This window comes from Ochotona princeps, chromosome 2, assembly GCF_030435755.1.
Source record: "Ochotona princeps isolate mOchPri1 chromosome 2, mOchPri1.hap1, whole genome shotgun sequence".
NCBI lineage: Eukaryota > Metazoa > Chordata > Mammalia > Lagomorpha > Ochotonidae > Ochotona > Ochotona princeps.
The window spans coordinates 90,837,317-90,861,851 of record NC_080833.1 but is presented as its reverse complement, the minus strand read 5'-3'; the positions used below and the strand labels follow the sequence as shown (position 1 = coordinate 90,861,851).

General features: G+C 38.0%; 1 protein-coding gene across 2 annotated transcripts in view; it reads left to right on the top strand.

Annotated features, from left to right (window-relative positions):
- VAV3 (vav guanine nucleotide exchange factor 3) overlaps positions 1 to 23,867 on the top strand; it is a 371,921-nt gene extending 348,054 nt beyond the window's left edge. Inside the window, exons 25-28 of one of the 2 annotated variants that reach the window (XM_058659743.1) lie at positions 1,893 to 2,022; positions 18,727 to 18,810; positions 20,824 to 20,975; positions 21,647 to 23,867. In XM_058659743.1, coding sequence (XP_058515726.1) covers positions 1,893 to 2,022; positions 18,727 to 18,810; positions 20,824 to 20,975; positions 21,647 to 21,688 — 408 coding nt within the window. In that variant the 3' untranslated portion in view covers positions 21,689 to 23,867. The remainder of the gene's footprint in view (positions 1 to 1,892; positions 2,023 to 18,726; positions 18,811 to 20,823; positions 20,976 to 21,646) is intronic. The other variant, XM_004581990.2, reaches the window with a different exon arrangement.
- The last annotated feature ends 668 nt before the right edge of the window (positions 23,868 to 24,535 follow it).

Here is a 24,535-nt window from a genome sequence, read left to right as displayed (position 1 = left end):
TTCCTGAGTGAAACTATGAAAAGCTATTGAAAAGCTGTGCAATGGGTCTGGCTTATGAGGTAGTAGTAACTGTGTTACGATTATTCATGTATGTCAGACCTTTTATATATTTACTATAATCTACAAAATGCTTTGTTATCCCCAGTTTACATGTGTAAAAACTACAAAAAAAAAAACCCCACAACTCCATTCTTGTTATTAATTGTTTTAGTCAAATCACGCTACTTTTTGTTTTTTGAGGTAACCTATACTTTATTACCCATGTATCTGTTCACAGCCTGGCTGAACTTCCTAAACTCATCCCCCTCTCCTGCCTGGCTGTTTAAAATCTCTATGAATTCACTTCAACCAACCAACCTCCACCAAGAAACCTGCCCCACTTGCCTCACTGAATACATGCAAAATTCTTTCTCATGCCTTTGAACTACTGGAGAGGAGTCATGTCCTCACCATCTTTGTGACTCCTGCAACTTCCAGTACAACAACTCTTCATTTTTCTTTTGAATACATTTTTATTTGAATGATTTGTTTTTGGAAACTGAACATAACCACTGAATGGAGGCATCAAATCAAAGACAGTATGATTTTTTTTTAGAAAAAAGAATTGCTTTTCCACTGTTATTTTCCCACAAAGAAAGGTGCTATAATAGAAACACTGGATAATTAGTTTAAAAGTGGCTTTGCTTTTTATTTTCACTTGCTATTCATAACTTTCTATATCAATAGTATTTAATAATAAAAGATCCATTTCCCATTATGAATTGATCATTCTTCAGTTTACAATAGAATTCAGTTCCAATTTGTGAAGAATCCTTGAAATCAACATGTAAAAAGAAATTTCCTAAAATCTTATCCTGAAAGACAGTGGGTAATTATTGTATTGCTCCTGGATATATTTAAGGTAAATTATTTATAAGAGGAAATTGGAAATCATATATTATTGACCTCTGAGCATGATATGCAAAGCTATGGGACATGAACACATGATCATAAATCAAGTGTAATGTCAGGTGAGATGTATGCTTTCTCAGCTTTTGTTTACCATGGAAAGGTACATTTATTGTTTGTTTTTCTGCCATGTTAATTGAAAACTCAAGAAGTTATGAATTGTTATCCAATAAGCAGTTGTTTCTTACACCTTTGTCATAAATAAGAACACAAACCAGTATTCTTAAATTCGCATTTAGTGTAATTTCATTTACCACCTATGACTGAAGACTAACAGGCTATTATATACCGAAAAATCACAGTAGGAGTTAGCGCAATGTAAGTGGCCAGAGGAACAAAGACCTGGTAGGTGTACTGTATCTCCAGGTAAAAGGAAGATATTATCATTCCGTACTCTGCTATATTTAAGGCACAACAAAGCATTTATGAAAAATAGATATAAAAGATAAATTTATCTTTTGACAATCGATATAGTTTTTCCATAACTTATTTTCCATAAATTAAAAAACATTGATAAAGGTAGAGCAACAGAGATCTTCCTACCTGCTGGTCATTTCCCCTAGTGGCCCTAAGAACAAGGAGCCAGAAATCCATCCTGGTGTCAAGGGGGGGCACAAACGCTGGGGCCATCTTCCTTCTCCTCTCTCAGGTGTGGTAGTAGGAGGCTGTATTAAAAGCAGAGTGGCTGTGCTACAAACTAGCATTCCACAGAGCAGCAGCACTTCCATCAACTTTTGGAAAATACCTTTATGAATGGAATGCATTGCTAATTTTGCACCTAAAATAAACTTATTTTTATTTTGTCTTTTCATAAAATTTTAATCACTCTTATACATCTGGAAAAACGAGCCAAAATCAGTAATCATATCTTATATAACTATGTTTTAAAGAGTTCATGCATTTGAGAAAACTGTTTTTATAAAAATAATCTACTTTTTCTGAAGGAACTTGTGGAGTATTACAAGCACCATTCTCTGAAGGAAGGATTCAGAACCTTAGATACAACTCTGCAGTTTCCATACAAGGAGCCAGAACATTCATCTGGACAAAGGAGTAATAGAGCAGGCAACAGCTGTGAGTATTGCAATTGAGAATACGATTTGCTGTCACTGAAAGATTGGAGGCACAATAATGTTAGACATCTTCATCTCAAATCTTCACATACAAGCAATTAATATGCTAATGCCATGAATGAGGATGTTTTCCTGGAACTAAGCAGAATCAGACATGCCAACAGGTTTATGAACATCTCTTATAGAGCTTTGTGCCAAGTTAAAAAAAACTTATGTTCATGTTTTAAAAATTCATGAGAAATATAAAGATGTTAATATGTAAGTATTACTTTTCACAGGCTTTGATATTGGCCAAAGTCTGTTTAACATATAGGCAGGATTTATTGTGTTCAAGGAATAGCATTTACATGGGACTGGAGCACAGCTCTCACAGTTAATCTTGTGTCCCATGTCTGCATGTGAATCTTAGTGACGATTTTCACAATTTTAAAATGCTGAAGTGATTTCTAGATGCCAGTATTGCTAAAACCATACATTAACCACTTCCTTTCAGAATAAGCACTGTGCCCCAGTCCATTGCAAAAGATTAGCAACAAAAACATATCAGAGCTTGACTGTCAGTCTTAACTCCAAATCTTCCTTTTTTCTCACCACTTAATATTACATAATCTTCCTGGAGATAGAAAGCGTGTGAAGAAAATTATTTTGATAAAAAATGCTGTGAAGAAAAGTGTGATCTCATTCCCTTATTTTTATATCTTTTAAAAAAATTTGAGAATAAAGTTTAGAGAATACAAATGTATTACTCTTAGAATCTTTAACATAAGCAAACTATGATGTCTAAGGGTGTTTGCAAAATTGAATTTTCAGCAGTTTAATATAACCTGAACTTTATTTTTTCCCCTAAAAGCAGACACTAGAAGGGAAACAGGTAATGATCAGGATTGCAGCAACATTCATAAAATTTTACCCATGAGTATTATTAAATATATAAGTAATTTGTCACAGCACCTGGCAGGTTGTTTATATTTTGAATGATTTGTAGCTGTTCTTGTCTTGATGATCAGGGACTTAAGCCCAAACTTGTACATTAAAAGTAGTGAGCATATAGCACACATATTTTGTTGAAACTTTAAACTTGTGTATTTAATTTGTTTTAGTCCAGTGTTACCCGATTGACTTACAGTCTTATATTGGTCATAGTTTTCATACATTTAACATCAGAGTGTTTCCTAAAAAATAAAAATAAATTCAAAAATTTTTGCAAAATCTCTTTTGAAACCTTATCCAAGTTACTACTTTTCTCCCTATATGAATTATCTTTTTAACCCCTTTTCTCTTCGCTTTCCTAGCAGCAGAAGATAATAAAAGTTGGCAGGGAGGTAGTTATACCAAGTACCAGTTCGAATTGTTTACTGAGTTCGGCAGAGCCTATGGGAGAGAGTTGGTCAGACAGAACAGACATCCTGTGTTAGGTAGGAAGGTCGTTAACCCTCAGATTTCATTATGTGGTTTATTCCCAAGCCCCTCTTCAGTGCTTAGAGAATATTGTTCAGTAATGAAGTTGCCCAACTTAGAAGTTTGTCTCTGGTGTTTCTGCCGTAATACCCATACTTGTTAAGCAACTAGAAATGAATTGCAGGTTTTTGTTTTTAAAACCTTGCTATATTTTGCATATCTGTGTTAAATATGGGAGAAGTCTTCAACAATAGGAGCCATGAGTTCAAACATTCCTAAAAATTTCATTTATTAAAAATCCATTAAAAATTTATCATTGGCACAGTTTGGTTTTGTTAATCAATTATCAATCCATGAATTCAATAGGTAAATCATTCAACACCTACAACAGATATTCAGGCAAATCTGGTTTAGAACAGTCTGTTTCATAACACAATCAGGAACCATCTCACTCAGAAGGGAGGGAATGAATTAATCTGTTATCACTAATTGCACAAGGAATAGTGGCCTAAGATTATTCATTCTTTACCCTTAAGCTGCATTATAATTCTAAAATAAATTGTGATACTAAACTCATCTTTGGTTTATTTTTGCTGACTTTTGTGTTCCATGAAATGAATACTAAGATGATTCCAAGGGTTGAATGAGATGCTATATCGGCAATAGAAATCCCAGCTCAGTCTACCACTTCTTTTCTACTGCTGCTCATATATTCCAGCACACTTTCCTATATATCTAAGGTTGCATAATTTTGCTACTTGAAACTACAGTAGCAATCTAGATCTTGGTTTTTATGGTCTTTTTACATATAGTTTGCTTAATTTTCTGCCGAAGTGTGGTTAAGGTTAACCTTAGTGAAAATAAATAAATAATGAATAAGTAAATAAGCCAAACTGCTGCTCTGTTTTTATGAGTTGTATTTCCCAGGAAGTGATAAGGAGGAATTGTAACTGATTTTATAGAAAGAGCATGTTTTATGTCTGTATAGTCCTGTGTCTGATTCATATTTTGGGTCATACTGCTAAATATCATCTAAAAATAGCTTCTCCCCAGCAGTATTACCCTGGGTTACTGGATTGCATGGAACATTGATATCTCCATTCCTTCTAAAAGGCCTTGGAGAATGAAAGGCAGGCAAGCTGAAGCCCAGAAGCATCCTGTGTTCCCAGTAGAGGTTGAGATTGCATGCTTGACTCCTGAAATCTGCTCTTTATAATTAATGTTGTTGTTGTTTGTGTTATCATTATAGCTACTTTGTAAAAGAAAGTCCCAGATCATTCTGGAGACAGCTTGCTTGTGGGCTAATCTAAATTAGAATTTTCTTGAAATGATTGCAACTATTTTTCAGGTTTGTAAAATACAATAAGATTGTGACAGAATTGCTCCATGCAAACAGAGGGTTGCATGTGGAGGAGCTGATTGGAAGCCCTGTGCATTGAGCAAGGAGCACAGCATTTCTAGGGAAACAGCCCAGTGCAGGGAACCTTTTAGGCTGTCTGTTTAGTAATAGGACTTTTTTTTCTTGCCTCTGGAGTGAACTAAATTATTTCAAACAAATGCAAGAAATAGAAGAGAACCCGGGGATGGTAGTGAGCTATTATACTTTTGTAACTCCATAAACTGTGTTCTTTGATTCTGTATGAGTCTCCTAATTTCCTAAAAATGACCACAGTAAATCTGACTTAGACTGCTTATGTATAAATATAGGGTTTTTCATTTGAAGGATACTGAATTGACTTTTACCTCTGTTGCTGTTTAGTGAACATGTAATCATTTCCAATTCTATTGTTGAGTAGCTGTCTGATTATAGGGATGATGTAGCCAGTCTGGGCCTGATCCATGTCATCTGAGCAATGAGGGTAAAGGTTTTGTTATGCTTTTCTTAAAACACACACACACACACACACACATCTCTGAAGCTTCATTCTTCTACATTAATGAGAGGCAGCAGTAAGATAGAATGTTCATAGACCCTTACATCTGGAAGAGTTTCATAATTAGATATGTTGTTGATTAGTGCAGCAGCAGACCTTAAACATTTTATAGTTTTTTGTTCATGGAGAATTTCTAGGTGTACAGAGTAAACTTGGAGATTCTTGTTAAATCTGGTTTAATTTGATTAACAGTATATAATATTGAAGTATCAAATACAAGAATGTATTGATTACAAAAAGAATAGAAACCCCTTAACCAAGTGATCGATGTTAGTGAACATCATCTGTAACGGGAAAGTTGCTCCATGTGCCTTCCAGTGTAACACTAGGAGGATGCAGCACCACTTGACTGGAGTGCCTGCCCCATTGGAATGTGGTCCTGAGGAAGCATCAGACAAGGCCAAGGTGAAAGACTTTCCACAGAGTAACTGGCCTACATTCTAAAAACACCAAGGACGTTAATGACAAAAGAAGACCAAGAAACTATTTTAGATTAAAGAATGTGGAAGGAGTATGACTGTTACATGAAACATAATCCTGTGTTAATTCTGAAGGGCAGAGATGCATACATACAAGAGGACTTCAAAACCTATGTGGAAAATGTGTGTTATGGAAGAACTGCATGAATTTAACATTTTTTATCCCTGAAAATAGTCATTTTTATTCCACTTTTCCACAAGTTTTTTTGAAGTGTATTCATATAACGTATATGTAATGAATTGGGAAATTATGAATAGATTCTCTAAGTAATAAAATTGTATCAATACAGTTTTCTGCTTTTGATAATTGTGCTGCATTAGAAATGCCTTTGTTTTTAGAAGAGATTCTATCTGGCTAAGGAAAATAAGGTTGATATGCAAGCATCATAAGATGTTAACTTTTGGGGAGTCTAAATCAAAAGTTTGTGGAAATTCTGGGACTATTATTAATTTTTCATAAGACTGAATTATTTCAGAACAGAGCATTTTAGAATGCAGTGATAATCCCATTTGTCAGCTTTACCTCTAAGAAAAAGTGGCATTATCCTTTCTTTTTACTACTCCAGGCAGAGGGTCTTGGTGCACAGCTCTTCGAGCACAAGGAGTACTAGCATGTGCGAGTACATCACGAAGCCATTTGTTCTCATTTGAAAAGGTTATAGAAAAAAAGGGGGGGGTAAAGACGCACATGCACACACACCCCTCTTCCATTCACTGGTTCACTCCACAAATGGTGGCAACATCAGGAGGCAATAGCTCTCATCATGTCTCCTACATGAGTAACAAGAGCCTAAGCACTTGAGGCATCTTCCACTGCCTTTCCCAGACAGTTAGCAGGGAGCTGGATCAGAAGTAGAGCAGGAGGCACATGAACTGCTTCCCCTATGGGATGCCAGTATCACAAGTGGTGTCTTTATTCCTTTGCCGTAATGCTGGCCCCAGTAATACTTTAGATTTATTTTTATTGGAAAGGCAGATTACAAAGACAAGATGATATAAAAAGATTTTCCATCCAGTGGTTTACTCCCCAAGTGGCTGCATTGGCTAGAGCTGAGCTGATCTGAAGCCAGGATCCAGGAGCTTCTTTCAGGTCTCCCACATGGGGGCAGGGTCCCAAGGCTTTGGGGCCATCCTCTACTTTACCAGGCCACAATGAGGGAGCTTGATGGGAGGTAGAACAGCTGGGACACGAACTGGTGGCCTTATGGGATACCAGCGCTGGCAAGATGAGGATTTATCACTGGGTCCCAGCCCAAGCAATATTTTAAGAGGCCACATAGAATATAGCAATTTGAGAATTAAAATTATTTGTGTTTAGATTTAATTATTCCTCCTGATGTATTGTTTCCCAGAGCCCTCTAGAGGCCAGGCTTCTTTTTAAATTTATTTTTAATTTATTTACGTTTATAGGAAAGTCAGATGTACAGAGAGGAGGGGAGACAGGAAGATTCTCTGTCCGGTGATCCACTCCCTAAGCAGCCACAATGGCCGGAGCTGCACCAATCCAAAACCAGGAGCCGGGAGCCTCCCCCAGGCCTCCCACACATTGGGTGCAGGGTCCAAAACCCTTGGCTGTCCCCAACTGCTCTCCCAGGCCAGAAGCAGGGAGCCAGATGGGAAGCAGAGCTGCTGGGACTAGACCCGGCACCCACATGGGATCCCAGCGCATGCAAGGCAAGGACCGCAGCCGCTGAGCCACCAAACCTGCTGAGGCCAGGCTTCCTTGTTTGCCATTCTCAAATTGCACTTTGTGTTGTACCTTGAATGAAAAACGTACTCAGAAATGGCGAAGTGCAGTTGGAGCCTAAGCTCCAGGGCACGACATAGCAGATAACAGGGTGTGAAGTACAGGTGATAGAGAAAAAAGCATGAAAAGATGAGTGGATTTGATGGCAAAATGAAGATTAACATGTTCCTTTTGATGTGATAAGAAATGTTGCAATAATTCTCCAAAGATTTCCCTTGCTAACTGAAAACTGTGTGACCTCACAAGAACATGTAGATGCCTGAAACTGACTGCCCCTTCCTGCGGCTGCTTCTCCCTCCACCATATGTCCCATTCTGTAAGCGTCTGACAAGGCGTTTATGCCTCGTTTTTAGCCAGTATTTTAGACACAAACTTGAACTTGGAGAATTTGTGCCATTCTTATTTACATAACTCATTATACCACAGTGCTGTTATTATGTTATATTGCATAATGATTATTTCTGATTATTTATGTCATCTTTGGTCATTTGAGTTTAAAATGCTCCTATTTTGATTACTTAAATGTATTAATTTCACAAAACTTCTATAAAGTTACCACATTCTGTATCTTTAAGACAATAGGAAAACTTCCTCAACGTTCTGGAGACTAGAAGTACTATATCAAAGTGTTAGCCTGGTGAACTCCTTCCCGGGAGCCACTGGGAGCAATCGTCCCATGCCTGTCTCCTAGTTTCTGGGTGGCTGTCAGAAGCACTTGGTGTCCCTTGGCTTGTGACAGCATCACCCCAGTCCCTGCGTAGTCCTCAGTTTGCTTTTCCCTTCTCTTGTGTAGGCACTTGTCATTGGATTTAGGACTGACTTTACCACAGGCTGATCTCTTCTTGTCATTTTTCCCAAATAAGATCATAGTCACAGTTTCTAGATGGGAATAGCTTTAGGTGAGTGACATCATTACACTCACTATAATCCAGTTGTGTTTATTTTAAACTTTTTGTTGCATTGTCCACCCTTACTTTAAATTGCTTTTGAAAGTACTTACAACTTGGAAGTATGGAAGGTCATGGTATTGCTAGAACAATTAGGCATCCAACTGATGGCAGTTAGAAGAAAAACATACCCTTAATCCAGCAAAGTATTTTCCGTGTAAGATTATAGCTTTCACACCAAGTGCGTTATCTTCCAAGAAAAGTTCCTAGCCAGTGCCAGTATCTAAGCAATCCTTGTGTGACCTTTTTTTAAAATACTGTATTAGATATTTGATAGAAAGTAATAAGACTTGGCAATATTGGCTGATGTTTAGTAATCTGTCAATTAACAGGACACTCTCTTAAACACAGTGCACATGCAAACCCTCAATCCGTGAAAATTTTTCCTTCATCATTAAAGATGTACAAAAAATGCTTCTTATAGGATATATTTGTATTTCCCTTCCAAAAAAATGTAACCGTTTACCTGGAGTTTCCCTGGTCTACTTCATCATACATTGTTGCCTGGTGTTAACAGCTCTTGTTAAAAACCTTAAAAAGAGTTAGTGCGTGTTAAGTCCTCACAGTAAAGTTGGCCATGTGAGAAGCACTGTTACTCAGTGTGAAATGTTATACCAGCCTCACTGGACAGTGTTTATGTATTTATAAAGTACTTCTCTATTTCCTTGGTACTTCAGTTTCTCACTTCTAAATCCTGTGCTTTTCCCAGTTCACACACTATGGGCAGAGTGAAGGATAACATGCTGACATTTTCAGATGCAGTTACCCTTAGCATGTTGTGATGTCCACAGAATTTTCAGTTGGTGGTCAAGTGGTCAACAGCAGTTGCTCATCTTCATGATTAGCTCATGCTGGGCTCTCCCTTTTTATTATCTCAAATGCTGCTATACTTGGCAAGTGCATATACTTGGCAAGTGCTGCTTTCTGGCTAAAACAAAGCATTTAAAAATGATTCTTATTTGTTTGAAAGCTTGTATTGTGAGTTGGACACTGACACCAGTGCAGTTAACAGATGCAGTGTTCCCTACATGACTGTGATGCCCTCATAGGAGAGCACTGATTCAGAAACTGGTGTTTCCTAGTCTCTTGCCTGGAAAACTGAGTTTATCTCAGGATAATTACCTTTTTTTCTTCTTAAAAAAATCATCCCCCACCTCTGAGGATCAATAACTGCAAGTTCTTGCCTTGATGTATGCCACTGTTAGGCTGCACCTCTACTGAACTCCAAATCTGCATATGGTAGCAGTTCTTCACTCTGTAATTCACTTCTCTCCTGAAAGCATTGGGAACTTGATGGTAGATTGAGCCAGGGTTTCCTGTTATTAATTCATGCTTTTATTCATTGCTTCATCCATTCCACATGTATTGAGTGTCTCTTTGCATCAACACTATAACAAACACATCCCTCAAGTGTTATGTAAAATACAGCCCGATGGCTTTTCCAAACATGTATTTTTTTAAAACATGTATTTTTTATAACATTCTTGAATAGTCATCATCAGTTTTTGCTTGAACTCTCAATTTATGTCTGCCAGCACACAAAATATCCAGTGCAATTTTGAATAATTTATTTATGAATTTTATTTAATAGATAACAACTTGTAGTTAGTTCAAGACAAATATACTGTGTGTTCATGTCAAATATTCTATAGTTAGATATTTGTTAAAATTTCATGACTTCTGTGCCAGTATATAGTATATATGCTCATTTCTCTTTTTGACTGCTTTTTTTCTGCTTGCCCTCCATCCTTCCCTCCTTTTCTCCTTTTTGAAATATCATTCTTACTCACTTTTAGAAATAGCTATTCAATCCTTCATCGTATATATGGTTGTTGACTCACCATCCTGGCTACTCTTTGTATGCCCTCCAATTTGTCATAACTGGGCAGAAGCATTTCAGAATTGTCTAATTTCTTGACTCAGAATTATCTCTAGTCAAGACACACTATTTCCCAGTTAATTTCCCTTCTTTTAATTATCCTTTCTCATCAGTGAGCATTGTTCCATGTGCTTGAATGAATCCAGCTTTGTTCCTCACCTCTTCTTGTAACATTTTCACCAACAATTCTCTCCAAAGGTCCTTATGTTTATTCATTCATTCTTTCATTCATTCATTGAACAGGCAGCCTACTTCAAATACAGCACTATTCACATTGTTGGGGACTACACAGCAGTGAGTAGAGCAGACAAATGTATTACCTTTATAAAATGTTATGCTAATGGGAAAGGTAGATAGGAGATTAATTAAACTGCATAGCACTTGAAGTTGAGAATTTCTCTAGAAAAATACCATAATGAGGTAATGATGATTGTGAGTCCTGGGGGTGGCTTATGAATTTTAAATGGGCTGGTTGGAGGAAGCAAAAAAAAAGGCTTATTTCCCTATTTTCTCTCTGTTCAGTTGCATATCAGAAAGCTTATACATCACTTCTAGGTTAGGTCAACAGTTCAACTGGTTAGCACTAGCCGCTGACTCCAGGAGCTCTCCTGTCTAAAACAACTCTACCTGAATGATCAGGGAGCTTCTATTACTATACGCTATCATAAGTACCTTATCCATATGTGCAGCAGGCTGCTGGAACTTTAACCACTATATAGGCAAAGCATTTTGTGCCAGCCAAAAGCTGTGGGACATGAAAGGTTAGCCAATTGCATGTATTTCACTTCTTTGCTTGTATATTGCCCCTGCAATAAGCCTTATTTCTCATCTACACCTGATGACCCTAGTGGTATGTATTCATAACTCTTATATAGGACATCACAGTGTGCTTCATTGCAAAGGTAAGATTTAATTAAAGAGTTATGATGGGGAGAGATAACAGCCAATGCAAAGGAAGGGACATGCATGATCTTGCAATATGGGCAGAATGTAAGGACACATAGAAAAAGCAGTGGAAGATAAGGTCTAAGGGGTAAGTCAGGTCAGGTCACTTAAGTCCCTAACGAACTTCAGCTTTTAGTTTTGAGTCATTGGAAAAATTTAAGCAAAGTGAAGACGTGATCTGACTTTAAGTTTTAAAAGGGTTATTCTGGCTTCTATGTTGAGAAAAAGCCATGGGGAAGAAGACAAAGTAGACAAAGGAAGTCCAGTTGGGGTCTCATGATGAAAGGTCAGAGATCTAGGAACTGGGGCCAACATGCCACCCTAGAGATGATGTATATTTAGAAGATGAGCTTACAGCATGCTGTGACATATAAAATATGACCTGTAATACTACTAGCAGAATACTAAAAGTTGACTTTGAGGCTTTGCCGAAGCAACTGGAAGTTCAGGAGGGTTTTTTGTTTGTTTAGGGCTAGGATGGAGCCAGATATCCAGTCACAGCTTTCTTATTTGAAATGAACTATTCCCATGTCTTTATATAATATACATATTTTTACCATCAACACTTTGAAGTCAGAAGCTGTACCTATTTTTCATATTCCCTATGGTGTCTTTTTTGAAATTTTTGTTTTAAATTTTGATTTTTATTGTACAATTTTGTAGAGTTTGGAATTTCCTCCTTCCCCACCCCTAAAATTCTCACCCCTTGACTGATTTTCCCAATGTATGCATATCATTACAATAGTATAGTCCTTCATAATGAGTTATAATTCCATCAGTCTGTTAATTACGTGTGCCCCAACAATGCTGGTACAGGCAGTATCACAGTCCAGCGTCAGATATGACCAACAGTTTCATTGGGAGTCCATCTTTGATTTGGAAGTAGGGATGCATACTGTAATGTATTTTCATATCTGGATATGGTAGTCTCTATTATTGTATCACTATACATTCCCTCAAATGAGAAGCCATGGAATAAGATCAGCAACAGGTATGAAGTTAAAACAGCAGCACCACCAACAAAAAATTTTACATGAAATTATACTGTTTGCAACTAGATGTTCCTAACTGGCAACCATGATGCTCAGTGAAATAAGTCAATCCCAAAAGGACAAATACCATATTTTTTCTCTAATATAAGGACACATCAGGCAAATCAGGCTTTTGTGTTTTCTTTTTGTCACCCTGTGGTGTCTTAACATAATTAGTACCTTGATCATTCAAAAATTGCATAGATTGAGAAACAAGTTTGCTTCTTGACAAACTAAATGGCTGTAAATAAGCTAAAATCTCAAGGTGATGTTAGTTACCTAGTTTTCCGTAACAGTAGCAAAGAACTTTTAATTATTGTGGTTTTTTGTTAATGACTTTATACATTTGTGTTTATTCTGCAGCATTGAGTACATAAAATTTTCCTTGTTATTTTTTTGAGTTTTTGTTTGAGGGAATATTTGTCCACTTAGTATTTGTTAGCACCTGATTGAATGAAACCAATCTGAATTACTCCTACAGTATGCCAAATATATGATGCATAATAAACTGGGACATTTTCATTTCCTTTGCTTGGGGGACCAGATATTTGAAGTTATATTTATGAATCTTACTGGGAGCCTAAAAAGACATAAGTAAGCTCTAACATAAAATCAGGGGCAGGCTTACAATTTAACTTCAACATTCATTAAATTCTCAGCCTGCTTTCTGCTGTTAGGCCGTCTAAACAATCTTGGCAAAAAGAATCCCTCTATGAATCATTAAAGTATCCTTCGGGGAGCACAGGTCTTTGGAGTGACCTCAAGGCCACTGTTAGGCAGTGAACTTAAGCAAACACTGTGTTGATTGTACCGTTGACTCAGTGCCCTATAGTCTCACCTAAAAATGTTATGTTTCATAAATAGATAAGATCATGTGTACTCAGCTGAGAGCTGAGTATCAGGTACTATCTGTCCTACCAGAGAATAATTAGCAAATGTTTAGGGTAATAATCTCTGATATTCATCATGGAAAATTGTTATTTCAAAACTACTTCATGACTTGCTAATGAGTATTTTAAGGAAGACTATTGATTAAGCTGGGTTCCTTCTGTGTACAAAGTTCAGATGTTACTGAAAATTGAATGTTTTCATTTGTTCAGACATGTGAACATCCTTTGATCAAAGCAGGGCATAATACTTTGAAGCAATAATTAATTAACCTCAATGATATAAAAACATTGGTGTCCGTTATCTAGGCCCTATTGACTTTATTAGCCACCTCTAAACATGATTCTTAAATGGGAAAAATTCTCTGTTCTGTGTCATCTCTTCTCAGTCAAGTGTCAGAACTAAATGGTTATCTACTGATAATTTATGCACTAGTTATTATGGCTATGCTGATAATTTCGATTTCCATTGGAAAATGTTAGTGCTTCAAGTTATATTGTTTAACTTGAAAAAGTTGTTAAATAATAATTGGCTGTGATATTAATAGTTCCAAAATGGAAACATCAAGTTACTAAATAATGAGTCATTCATGTGCTGAGAATGCCTTCTGTTTAGCCTAATTGAGAACCATGTTCCATACACCTGCCAGAAAACCTGAGACCTTCCTCAGTGTGATCTTGTGTCCCTTGTCACAGCTGTTATGGACTTGAAACTATTTGAAGGAGGGAATTTAGGCCCTTAACTTTCTCAGGCAGCTTACAAATGATTACTTCAAATAAAAAATTTCAATATTGATTTATATTTTCTGGGTGGATATTGACTTGAATAAAAGTTCCTTCTTAAGAAACTTCACCCAAAGCATGATCTATTTGTAGGTAGCCTATCTATAATACTAGACAGTGAGCAATAGCTTCACCAAGTAATAGATAGCCTCCGTTATTCCCATTACTTGTGATTCCATTGTATGAAATAGGCCTACCAATACTTTTACAATATGTGTCTTGGTATGATAAGGAGAATTTGATGAATAAAGCATGCAGCTGTATCTATTTGTGGAAAATCAATAGATATATTCTTAGTAGTGATTTGCAAGTTAAGCCAGTGTGCAAAATAGTTAAATACCTTACTTTGAAATGGCTTATATTTAGATTTAAATTCATCCATTCTGGGCCTGGCATGATAGCCTAGTGGCTTAAGTCCTTGCTTTGCGCACAACTGGATCCCATGTGGGCACCAGTTCATGCCCCAGCAGCCCCTCTTTCCTCCAGCTCCCTGCTTGTGGCCTGGGAAAGCAGTTGAGGACGACCCAAAGCCTTGGATCCTGCACCGCATAGAAGGCCTGGAGAGAGCTCCTGGCTCCTTGCTTTGGATCAGCTCAGCTCTAGCATTGTAGTCACTGGCTGCAACGCCAGATCTGGCATTGAATCAGCAGACAGAAGATCTTCCTCTCTGTCTCTCTTCCTCTCTATATATGATTTTCCAATAAAAATAAATTCTTTTCAAAAAATTCATCCATTCTTAGAAAAATGTGTTATCCTTTACTCTTGTCTCTATAGATATCAACACAAATGTTGAGGGGTTTTTTTTTTTCTTGAGCTGATGGGAAATAAAGACCCAAAAAGTGGAAAATGACATATAGGCAGGATGATAAGAATAAGTTATGTCATAATGTGTAGAAAAGTAGAAAGTCAAGCTTTAAAATGTTTGGCTGTGAGCTAGACCATGACTGGTAAGGGAGACTGGCTAGCCTTTTACTCCTATGATGATTTCTCAAGCATGAAGTTTGCTCAGTGCCATGAGACGTACAGTGTTTAATAGGTGCTCAGCCACTCAGACAAATTTCAATGTTTGTAGGAATAACACTGGTATAGTATACCCTCAAAAGTCTCAGGAGTAGAGCCTGAGCGTATATCTTGTTTTTCTTTTGTGTTTTGCTGGACTTTGGTGGAAGTCTTATTGAACAGATATTACTTTAAAGATAAGCTAAATGAATAGGCGGATGAGGCACAATAAGTTGAACAATTAAATACCCTGACAAAATACTTATCCTTTAAACAATTTCACCTGCTTAGCATTGGGCCTGATCCTGATCCTATGAGAAATGCATTAGCAATATAAGAACTGACCCTTGCCCTCCAAAATCAACCTCTAATCGGCGGTGAAACATGATGTGTATAGTCATTAAATACCACAGCCCGCAAGTGCTGAGGTACAGGAGCCTAACAGATGCTAGAAAAGGACAGAGAATGGAACAAGAGATGTGAGGATGGTCAGGGAGGGCCCTGCACTGGGCTTCTACAATTTTACAATTACACAGGCAAGGGAAATAGCCCATTCTAGCATGAGAGGAAATTTTGACATGGGAATGTAACTGAGGAGATCTGGGGATAATAGGAAGCTAGTCTGGGTGAAGAGAATTCATTTGGGAAACTTTGGCAGATTTGCTTAGAAAAGTAGGAGTGGTCAGAATATGAAATGCTTTGGAATTCAGGTCAAGAATTTGGATTTTTGTAATTTATTCGACAGAGTTATGGGATCTGTGCTTAAGAAAGGAAGGTGATGTTTGAAACAGCGATAAAACCAGGTAGGAGATGGTTGTCTGAGCTTAGAAATGATTAAACACAAAGAATAAATAGCAGAATTAAGAATAGTAAAGGACAAATTTCATACTGAAGAAGTAATATTGCTTAACACAGTGAACAGAAAGAGCCAAACAGGACTGACTGTACTGGGTGGTTTAACAAAGGAAGTGGAGGCATGGAAAGTAAAACAGGTGGAAATTTGAGCTAGGTTACAGGAAATAGCTAGTAATTTTCAGGCTAGTTAAATGAATGATAATGTCTGCACTCATGGTGGCAGTGTCCTGGAAACACTGGAAGTCACAGACTGGAATTCGGTGAGAAACTCAAGACTGACCTATTGTCTGTCCAGGCACTGGTAAAAGAAATTAATTTAAAATACAGCCAGTGGATAGGCCAAAGTAGTACCCTGCAAGCTAACTCCTATTTAGTTGCTCTTATCATATTTTAGATGCGATCCTAAGGAAAAAAAAACTCAAATTGTAGCTATTAGACATGAATGGAGGTGATTATATGCTCTTAGGGTTAGAAAAGAGTCAGCAGTAGCATCCTGATATCATGTAATTGAGAGAGATTCAAGAACTTTGATGAAATTTCACCCATACAATTTTAATCTTAAATGCTTTAAGATTAGACAGGTTATCTATCTAATTAATCTCTATTGTTGAGATTATTTAAATCTCATTTCATTGTATTCCCATTGATTTCCCATTTCTTTAAGAGCTAACTCTTGGTATATTTCAAATTCATGGCTTAATTTACTCCCATTAGCAATTTTAGAGAAATTTACTTCATGTTGTTACGTGTAAGAGTTCCAGAAAGAGAATCAAATATGGACACTTAAGAAACAGCTCAAGAAGGAAGTTCTAACACCTGCCAGAAATGAAGTACATGATTGAGGGCTTCTTGTCTTAACTCATCATAGACTTGGGATGGAAATCTTTGCACCAGATTTTCTGGTAATAATAAAGTGAGGTTTGTATCATTTACTTTATTAAGTAAAAGATGGCATCCTCCTCTTTAGCAAAATGAAAATGTGCCAGTTCGAACTGTGTGGCAAGAAATGAATCGGGCAGATTGTAAAATTACATGTACCAATGAATTTAGAGATAAAAGTACACTGCAAAATTGACATGAAATATGAACTTTATCAGTAGGGATATGCTTTGGGGTAGGTGAAAATGAACATGTGAAGTCTTTCATAAGAGAAATTGTCATCAGTGTATCTTGTGTTTATGAGGGCTCCAATCCGTTTGACTACAAGAATGAATGAACTCGCTCCAATTCCCCTGGCCAGTCTGTTTGGATGGAGTCTGGTAATCTCTTAATAAGTCACTGCTATTCTCAAGAGCATTAACTTTGAAGAAATTGTGAGGCTCTTGAGTTGAGCAATTACTTCAAAGAGGCAGATCATATTAGAAGATTATAGAAAGTTTTCCCAGTTTGTTTAGCCCACTTTCACCTTAGCTGTAGAAAGCTTTTGGTAATAGTTTAAATCAGGTCCAGGCACAAGTGGCAGAAACCCAAAACCATCAATGGATACAGGTTGGGCATATATTTCTCTTTCTCCATAAAACCTGGTAGTAGTTGCTCAGGGATGTGGGGTCGAGTTAACCATCTCGCTTCTATGATATAAGCAGTGACCCAGATGCTTTCAAACCAATGCTGTTTCTTCCAGAGGTTACAGTTCCCTTCCCATGACCACACTCTAGACATTAGGACAGATAAAGAAGCTAATGGCAGAGTGAAGGAGTATGCACGCTGTTTGTTAGGAGAGGCCCCAGAAGCTGGCTGATCATGCTTTTGCTTATGTCTCATTGGGTAGAACTTGATAATTTAGCTAGGCCTAACAGCCAGATATTGTCTTCTGGGAAAATGAGACCAACTGAATAATCGATCTAATGAAAACAGGAGAATAACTATCATTAGAAATGTTATAACCACATCTTCATTTTTCGTTGGATGACACCATGGTATTACAGCTGCCTGCAGAAGTTCCTGAAGCAGAGCCGTGATGAAGAGTATGGACCACTACTTGGGACTGAATCCAGATTTCTCTGAAATGTAAAGAGGAAATAGTATCTTCCTCTTGAGCTACTGTGATGTCTAAATGAAATACTGAAGCACATAGCACACTTATCAATGTATCTAACACTTTACAACAATTTTAAAAATGTTACTGGATCCTATCCATAAACACAACAACAACAAAAAATATTTTGAGCATCTAAATGCCTGTAACTTTTCTGTACCTCTTTAAAATTTGGAAGATGTGCTTACATTCTTTTCCAGATGTACATTTCAGTGTGTTTTTCACTTCTATTTATGTTTTCCCTGTTGAAAATAAGCAACCATGTGCATGTGGGAACAGAGGGGGTGGTTAAACAAATTGTATGGGCGATTTTCTTGAATTTCCCATTGGTTCTGTATGTTTCACTGATACAATCCTATGTACTATCACATCTTATGAGTTTTACCGTGAAATGTTTTCCATTAAGAATTTACAGAAGTCCCTTTCCCACTGAGGTAACAAAGTAGGAATTAGGCAGGCACCACAAGGAGAATGCCAGCCTTGGCTGACTGGATGGATGGCTGCAGATCAAAGATGATAACATGGCGTAGGTACATTGTGTCTGCCTGCCAAAGGATAGGCAGTTCACAATTGCAGAACCAATATCAATCAAAATGTAAAAGCTTGACTTGTTCTTCATGTAGAAATGGTGAGAAGAGAGAAGTGGGTGAAAATGAAGCCAGATATTGCAACTTTGATGTGACAATGTTCTCATGATTACAACAACAAAATAGCTGTGTTGAGATTTTTTTTTTTTTTTTTTGGCCAACACCTAAATGCTCTTTTGCTTCTCTTTCTTTCTCGAAGCCCCCTCTTTGTTCTGTGGCTTTTCTTTTGTAACTCCTCCAGACTACAGCTTTGTTCCCCCTTCTTCCACTCCTTTCTGGTCAGGTACTGCTTTACTGCTTTTATATGTTGCTTCAGTCTGCTTCCATTTGCAAATCAGCTAGTTGACTTCTATGTATGGCTTCTCATATAGATGCATCTCTTCAGAAAGTCCCTAGAGTTCCATTACTGTCATGCACTTCACTCCTCTCTGCCACAAAGTCACTGTCAGTCGTGACATTTCACCTCTCTGGTCTTTGTGTGTGAGCTCGTGCTGTGTCCAACATTTGTAATCCATCTATTGGGGAGAGGTTGTAGAGGCATGAGGGCTGATGTAGTCTGTAAAATCATCAGACCTGAATGGAAAGTACATCTGAGAAAGGACACTATTTCTATGAACACAATGAAAATAAAACCCAGGCCTAAATTCTGTCTTCATATATTAAGAAAAAAATTAGTACACATTGCTTGAAAGGATGACTTGCACCCGTCAATTCTCTAGCTCACTAGTCTGTACCTGGGCTTTTGGTCTTTATTTCTATCTTCATTCAGAGAATTTGGAGGCTGTTTCTTTAATATTAAAGGGAATGCCTTGAATGTAGGTAAAATATGTTTTCGTACAGGTTTTTCAAAAGTTAACCTGTAATTCCCGATAGAAGCATAGAATTTGGAACTGGAAAAAGCTTAGAAATCATCTAGTACAAACCTTTCACTTTACAGATGAGAAATGTGGCAGAGAGGGGTTATAAGGCTTGTGCAACATTGCCAAGTTAAGTGATGATTGGGTTTTTCTATCACAAGGGTGTTTTTATGTGAACTAACTCTGAGAGCAGTATGTAGCTATGGGACAGCTTTCAATAAGAAAACCATTAAAGTGGTTTGTGTCCTGAACAGTGAAATAAAATGACCTTATTTTTACTCCCTTTACAGTTCTGAAATATACAGTATTGCCAATCATTTATCCTATGATGGACACCTGGAGACTTAAAAAAAAAAAAAAAGTCTTTTGTCATTAGAAAGCTGTGGATAATGGGCCTGAGATCCTTGTGGCCATGTGGGTGGGCTCTTCCACTGGAACACAGGTCATAACTACAGCTGCCCAGGTACAGGAAACTGTTTTAAAAATGCTCTTGGATGGCATTTCCCATTTGTCTCTTTCTTACGTTAAAGTTGCTCTACCATTTAAGATTAATAAAGTCCTACCAGCCTCAGATGAGTGGTTCTCAGAATCACTGAACATCTAGTTGAAAATGCTGTGTAACCCCAAGCAACAACAGAGACATGACTACAAAATGTGCAAGGGAACACTGGAGACCCACAAAGCAGTGCCACTTGAGTGGAGCTTTTTTTCTAAAGAGGGTTGGCTGTTCTCCAGAAAACAAGTGAGCAAAGAAACTTCGAATCAGGAGATGAACACCCTGACCTCTCATTTTGAATTGGATTCCTCAGTGGAGGTTTTCTGAGAGGCAGTAATTATTTGACACGAAGACACTGTATGGATGCTATCTGCATGTTCCTTCTGTGTAATCCTAGTTCTGACACTCCACATAAGTGAAATTTTATGTAAAACAGTAAGTTCATCCCCCACGTAGTTTTAACATGCTGAAGTCTGGTGTGGGCGAAAAGCAGTGACATGGATTTGATAGCAGGCTTTCATCAGAACCAAGACAGCTAGCTGGCCTGAGTATTAGGTACAGCAGTTATTCCTTAAAACACAAAGCTTTACCTCAGAGAATTGCAGGCTGCTATGTGATTGGCAGGAAATCTAGGCTAAAGCTATTTTAAATACTTTCTCTTTAGATAATACTTAAGCTATTAACCAGTTGTGTCTCTTTACAAACCTACTCTGAAGTCCTCAGGCAGACTGCAAACACAACAGTGGTCTTCGAAGTGTCTGAAACGAATGTGCCCACACCTAATTGCATTGAAACAGCAGTTGTGCTGCTTTCAAGCTCCTCTGCCATTGTCACTGGTCTGTAACAAAATCACAACTGCATTTGATAACATTGGTAGCACTCATCTGATTGGGTACTGACAGCTACTCACTACGAATCAGTGACTTCCATTGTCTCTTTGCAGTGCTGAGTCCAAAGGTGCTGGGCATTGCCATTGCTCGGTACGACTTCTGTGCACGAGACATGCGAGAACTTTCTCTGTTGAAAGGAGATGTGGTGAAGATTTATACAAAAATGAGTGCCAACGGCTGGTGGAGAGGAGAAGTCAATGGCCGGGTGAGTTGTCCCTGGCCATGAACTTGTGCATGCCCCTGAAGGAGACTGGACAGCTGGCAGCACTTGTGATGTCTCGGAGTGGCCATATTCTGGGCTGTAGCCTTGCCCCTGCAGTGGCCTGCCCCACTGAGATTGGGGCTGATCCTTGCAGGGAATAGGAACTCCGTGTGTATTTATAGAGTGAGTATGATAGTGGCATAAATAAAACGCACCGGAGCAGGTTGTCAGGGATTCTGTTTGGAAGAGTTGAGTAGCATTTCATTTCTTTTTAGACCCTCAGTGTTAGAGCACAAACTTTCTATGTAGTGCAAAATATGTGTAAGAGCTGCTGATCTAAATTGGAAGGAATGGGACATCGAACCTCTGTCTTTACATCCTGTTCTACTGCAGAAATAGGATTCATTATGTAGTAGAGCTCTGTATTATGCTTAATTTACATATTTATTTGTGTCCTAGCAGATTAGAACATTGTTTAAGCTTATTTTATTACTCTTTTTCCATCATTCACTCTATTAGGCTCCTAAGAGCAGTTAAACCAATCTTCTTTATTTTAAATGGGCGTAAAACTCCAGCTTAATTGGGGTGTTATGAAAATGAAATGCTCTGCTTGTGGAATTCTTTGAAGAGCCAGATGTAAAGTAATGTTACTGTGTTGGTTTTATTTTTTCCAGGTGGGCTGGTTTCCATCCACATATGTGGAAGAGGATGAATAAATTCCCATCCAGTTTTATGTCCTGTACCAACAATGTCAGAGAAGAGCTAATCGGAAGCCTGCACAACATTACGAGTTAATCAAAGTGTTTAAAAAGCTGCATTTCTGGCTGTTAAACATCCACACTTCTTTACCCCTCCTAAGTCTTAATGCTGCAATTTCTAAAGATGCTAGTACTGACAGATTCATAGCTTGCCCAGAGCTGTGCAAGAAACTGGCTGCTGGTCTGTCATTGTCAAGGACCAGGGCAAAGCCAGGAACTTTTCCTCCCAAAAGATCCCTGCACACACATCGCTTGGGGTTTGTCTCTATTTCATCTGGTCAGACACCAGGAATGTCAGCCATTAGTAAATGTTTCCTGCCTATTCACTTTATTCTCATGTGCCATGCTCAGTGCTTTTTGATGGTACAAAGAAGAAGCTTTATTTTGCTCTTTCTAGCATGAAGAAAAATTAAGAGTTCCACCAATTGGGCAACTTACCAGAAAGAAGCAGTACCTCTCTTAGATTGTCCAACAGGTGACTCATTGCCCAGAAAACACTCTTACCCTCAGAGATGACTCGTGATAAAAATATAAGAGGCAAATGCTCAGGTGTACAATGCAAGTGATATATTCCAGAAGAGACTTAGTTGTCCTTTTAATGTCCTAATTATATTTGCAGATGTCTTTGTAAAGGGTAGGGGGAAAACACACAAAAAAAGACAGCATCTTCATGTAAATGATCTAATCAGATCATTTTAGAAATTTAGTACTTGATGCAGTGATGAAGACTAAGTGTAACAGGGGTAGTTGCCAATAACTGAAGTCAGGTGGCAATGTTTACAGAAACACATCAAGCATTCTCATTTGCAGGAAGTCATTTGTATAGCAGTGATGATGTCTGTTATGCCATTTCTACCCTCCCAGAACGACCAGAGACATACCTGCTGATTCCCACATTCCCTTGTTTTCTTGGGAGTATCTACAGTAGCACAAACAACATTGTTAAGGATTTTGGAAGGAAAGCACAATGAGTTGTTTGTATCTTTATAGGATGTAAGGAGAGTCACTGGGCTTTTGTGGGCTTCCAGCTTCTGTCTTTCCACCTGAGGCCCTTCATGGGCCTGTGTCTGTTGCTAGCAAGACCCATTTGCAGGACATTTATTCTGCCAAACATTCACTTGTTTATGTGGGGATTCTAAAAGTGTTCTTTCTGGGATGCACAGAATTCCCCATTAAGGGAGCCAAGTTAAGACACTAACTTGCCCCTTTCTTACTGAAATATTTCCTGCATGGCAGAAGTCGTGTTCTGACAAAATTCAGAAAGTATTTCATGTTTGGGGAAAAAAACACACACACACACACACAATTAAAAACATTATCTTCACATAGTCAAACCAGGAACTTTGATTTCTGAAGTTTGAGATCATCTCTGACATGAGGTGGGTTTGCCCTGCCTTGTCCTTAACCTGCTTGGGTACCAGACATTGATGCTTAATGAACATACTCTCCTTGTAAACTCTCTTGGGCAAGGACTTCTCATCTAGGATAGATCTAAGATCTTTACCTCAGATTTATGTAAACTGTGATTGTCTTAGGAAAATGATCATTTGTTAAAACCAGTTAACTTTTGTATATGTGTAAATGTTCACAAAATATTTTATAAACTATTCTGTACAGGAAAGTTACAATCGTCAAGCATACTCTTGGACTAGATTCTTTCCTATAGAAGTCTTAGCTGCCACTCTGTGTCTTGGCAGTGTTTTGTCTGTTACTGTCCACTCCATGTCGTGACAAAGAGCACTGCTTCACACTAGTGGAAACACTCCCGTGTACAGCATTGCAGCATGTTTCACGCATCTTAACCACTAGCCTCCCTGTCCCCTTACAGAAGGTGTTTGGTCTTAATTGTCACATTTCATGATCTGGAAGTTTCATAGCAGAATATATTAGAGATCCTTTTCGTGCTGTTGCCGATTACATCTTTGTCTACATTTTAGTATTTCTTATTGGAAACTTTAAATGCTGCAGATTTATGTAGATTTCTAATGCCAAAGATGGAAGTAAATGTTTTGCAGATACTTTGTCTTGCCTGTTATTCAGCCTTGTGTAATGTGGTAAATTAGAGTGATCTGTTTGTACTATTTTGTAAATATGTCAATAAAATAATTACTAGTTGCATTAAATTAATTTCTCTGGACTTGAGCAGTCTTTCCATTAAATGAGTCCATAACTCACCTATAGCAACCTCCTAATTTTACATGGTTATACCAGCCCTAATTTTGGATAGGTTTAGCTCAGGACTGCTCCCTAAGTTACAAATAGTGAACCACTAAGATTAACTGCATAGTTATATATAGGAACGATTGACATACTTAAAATGTGCTGCACACTGTTCCTAGTGCCATTTTCAGATGAGGTGAATGAGATCCATCAAGAGACTGCAACTCTCGCTGGGGTCACACAGCTGCTGGTCAGTGTCAGAACCAGGTTCCAGCTTAGGTGGTCTGGCTCTAGACTCACCTGAGCTCTACCCTCACATTACCCTGGCATACTTTATAGGGTGAGAGAGAGTCAGCCTGATTTTAAGCTGACATAAACTAGAATAAAGTGATATGAAATAGTGATTTAAGCAACTGAACATCTAATACAGAATCCATAAACATTCTGCTGTTCCTTCTCTCAATAAAATGCAAACTGACAGTGCCTACAAAGACTGCTGTCAGAGACCGCCTTTGGTTTTCCATATTGGTTCCATTTTTGCACTAGAAGATAATGGCTGCTGCACCCAAGGCACTCGGGGTGGTTTTCCTTGGTTGGGCAGACCCAGGGGTCCTCAGTCATGGTGAGAGCTCTCAGTGAGTGAGA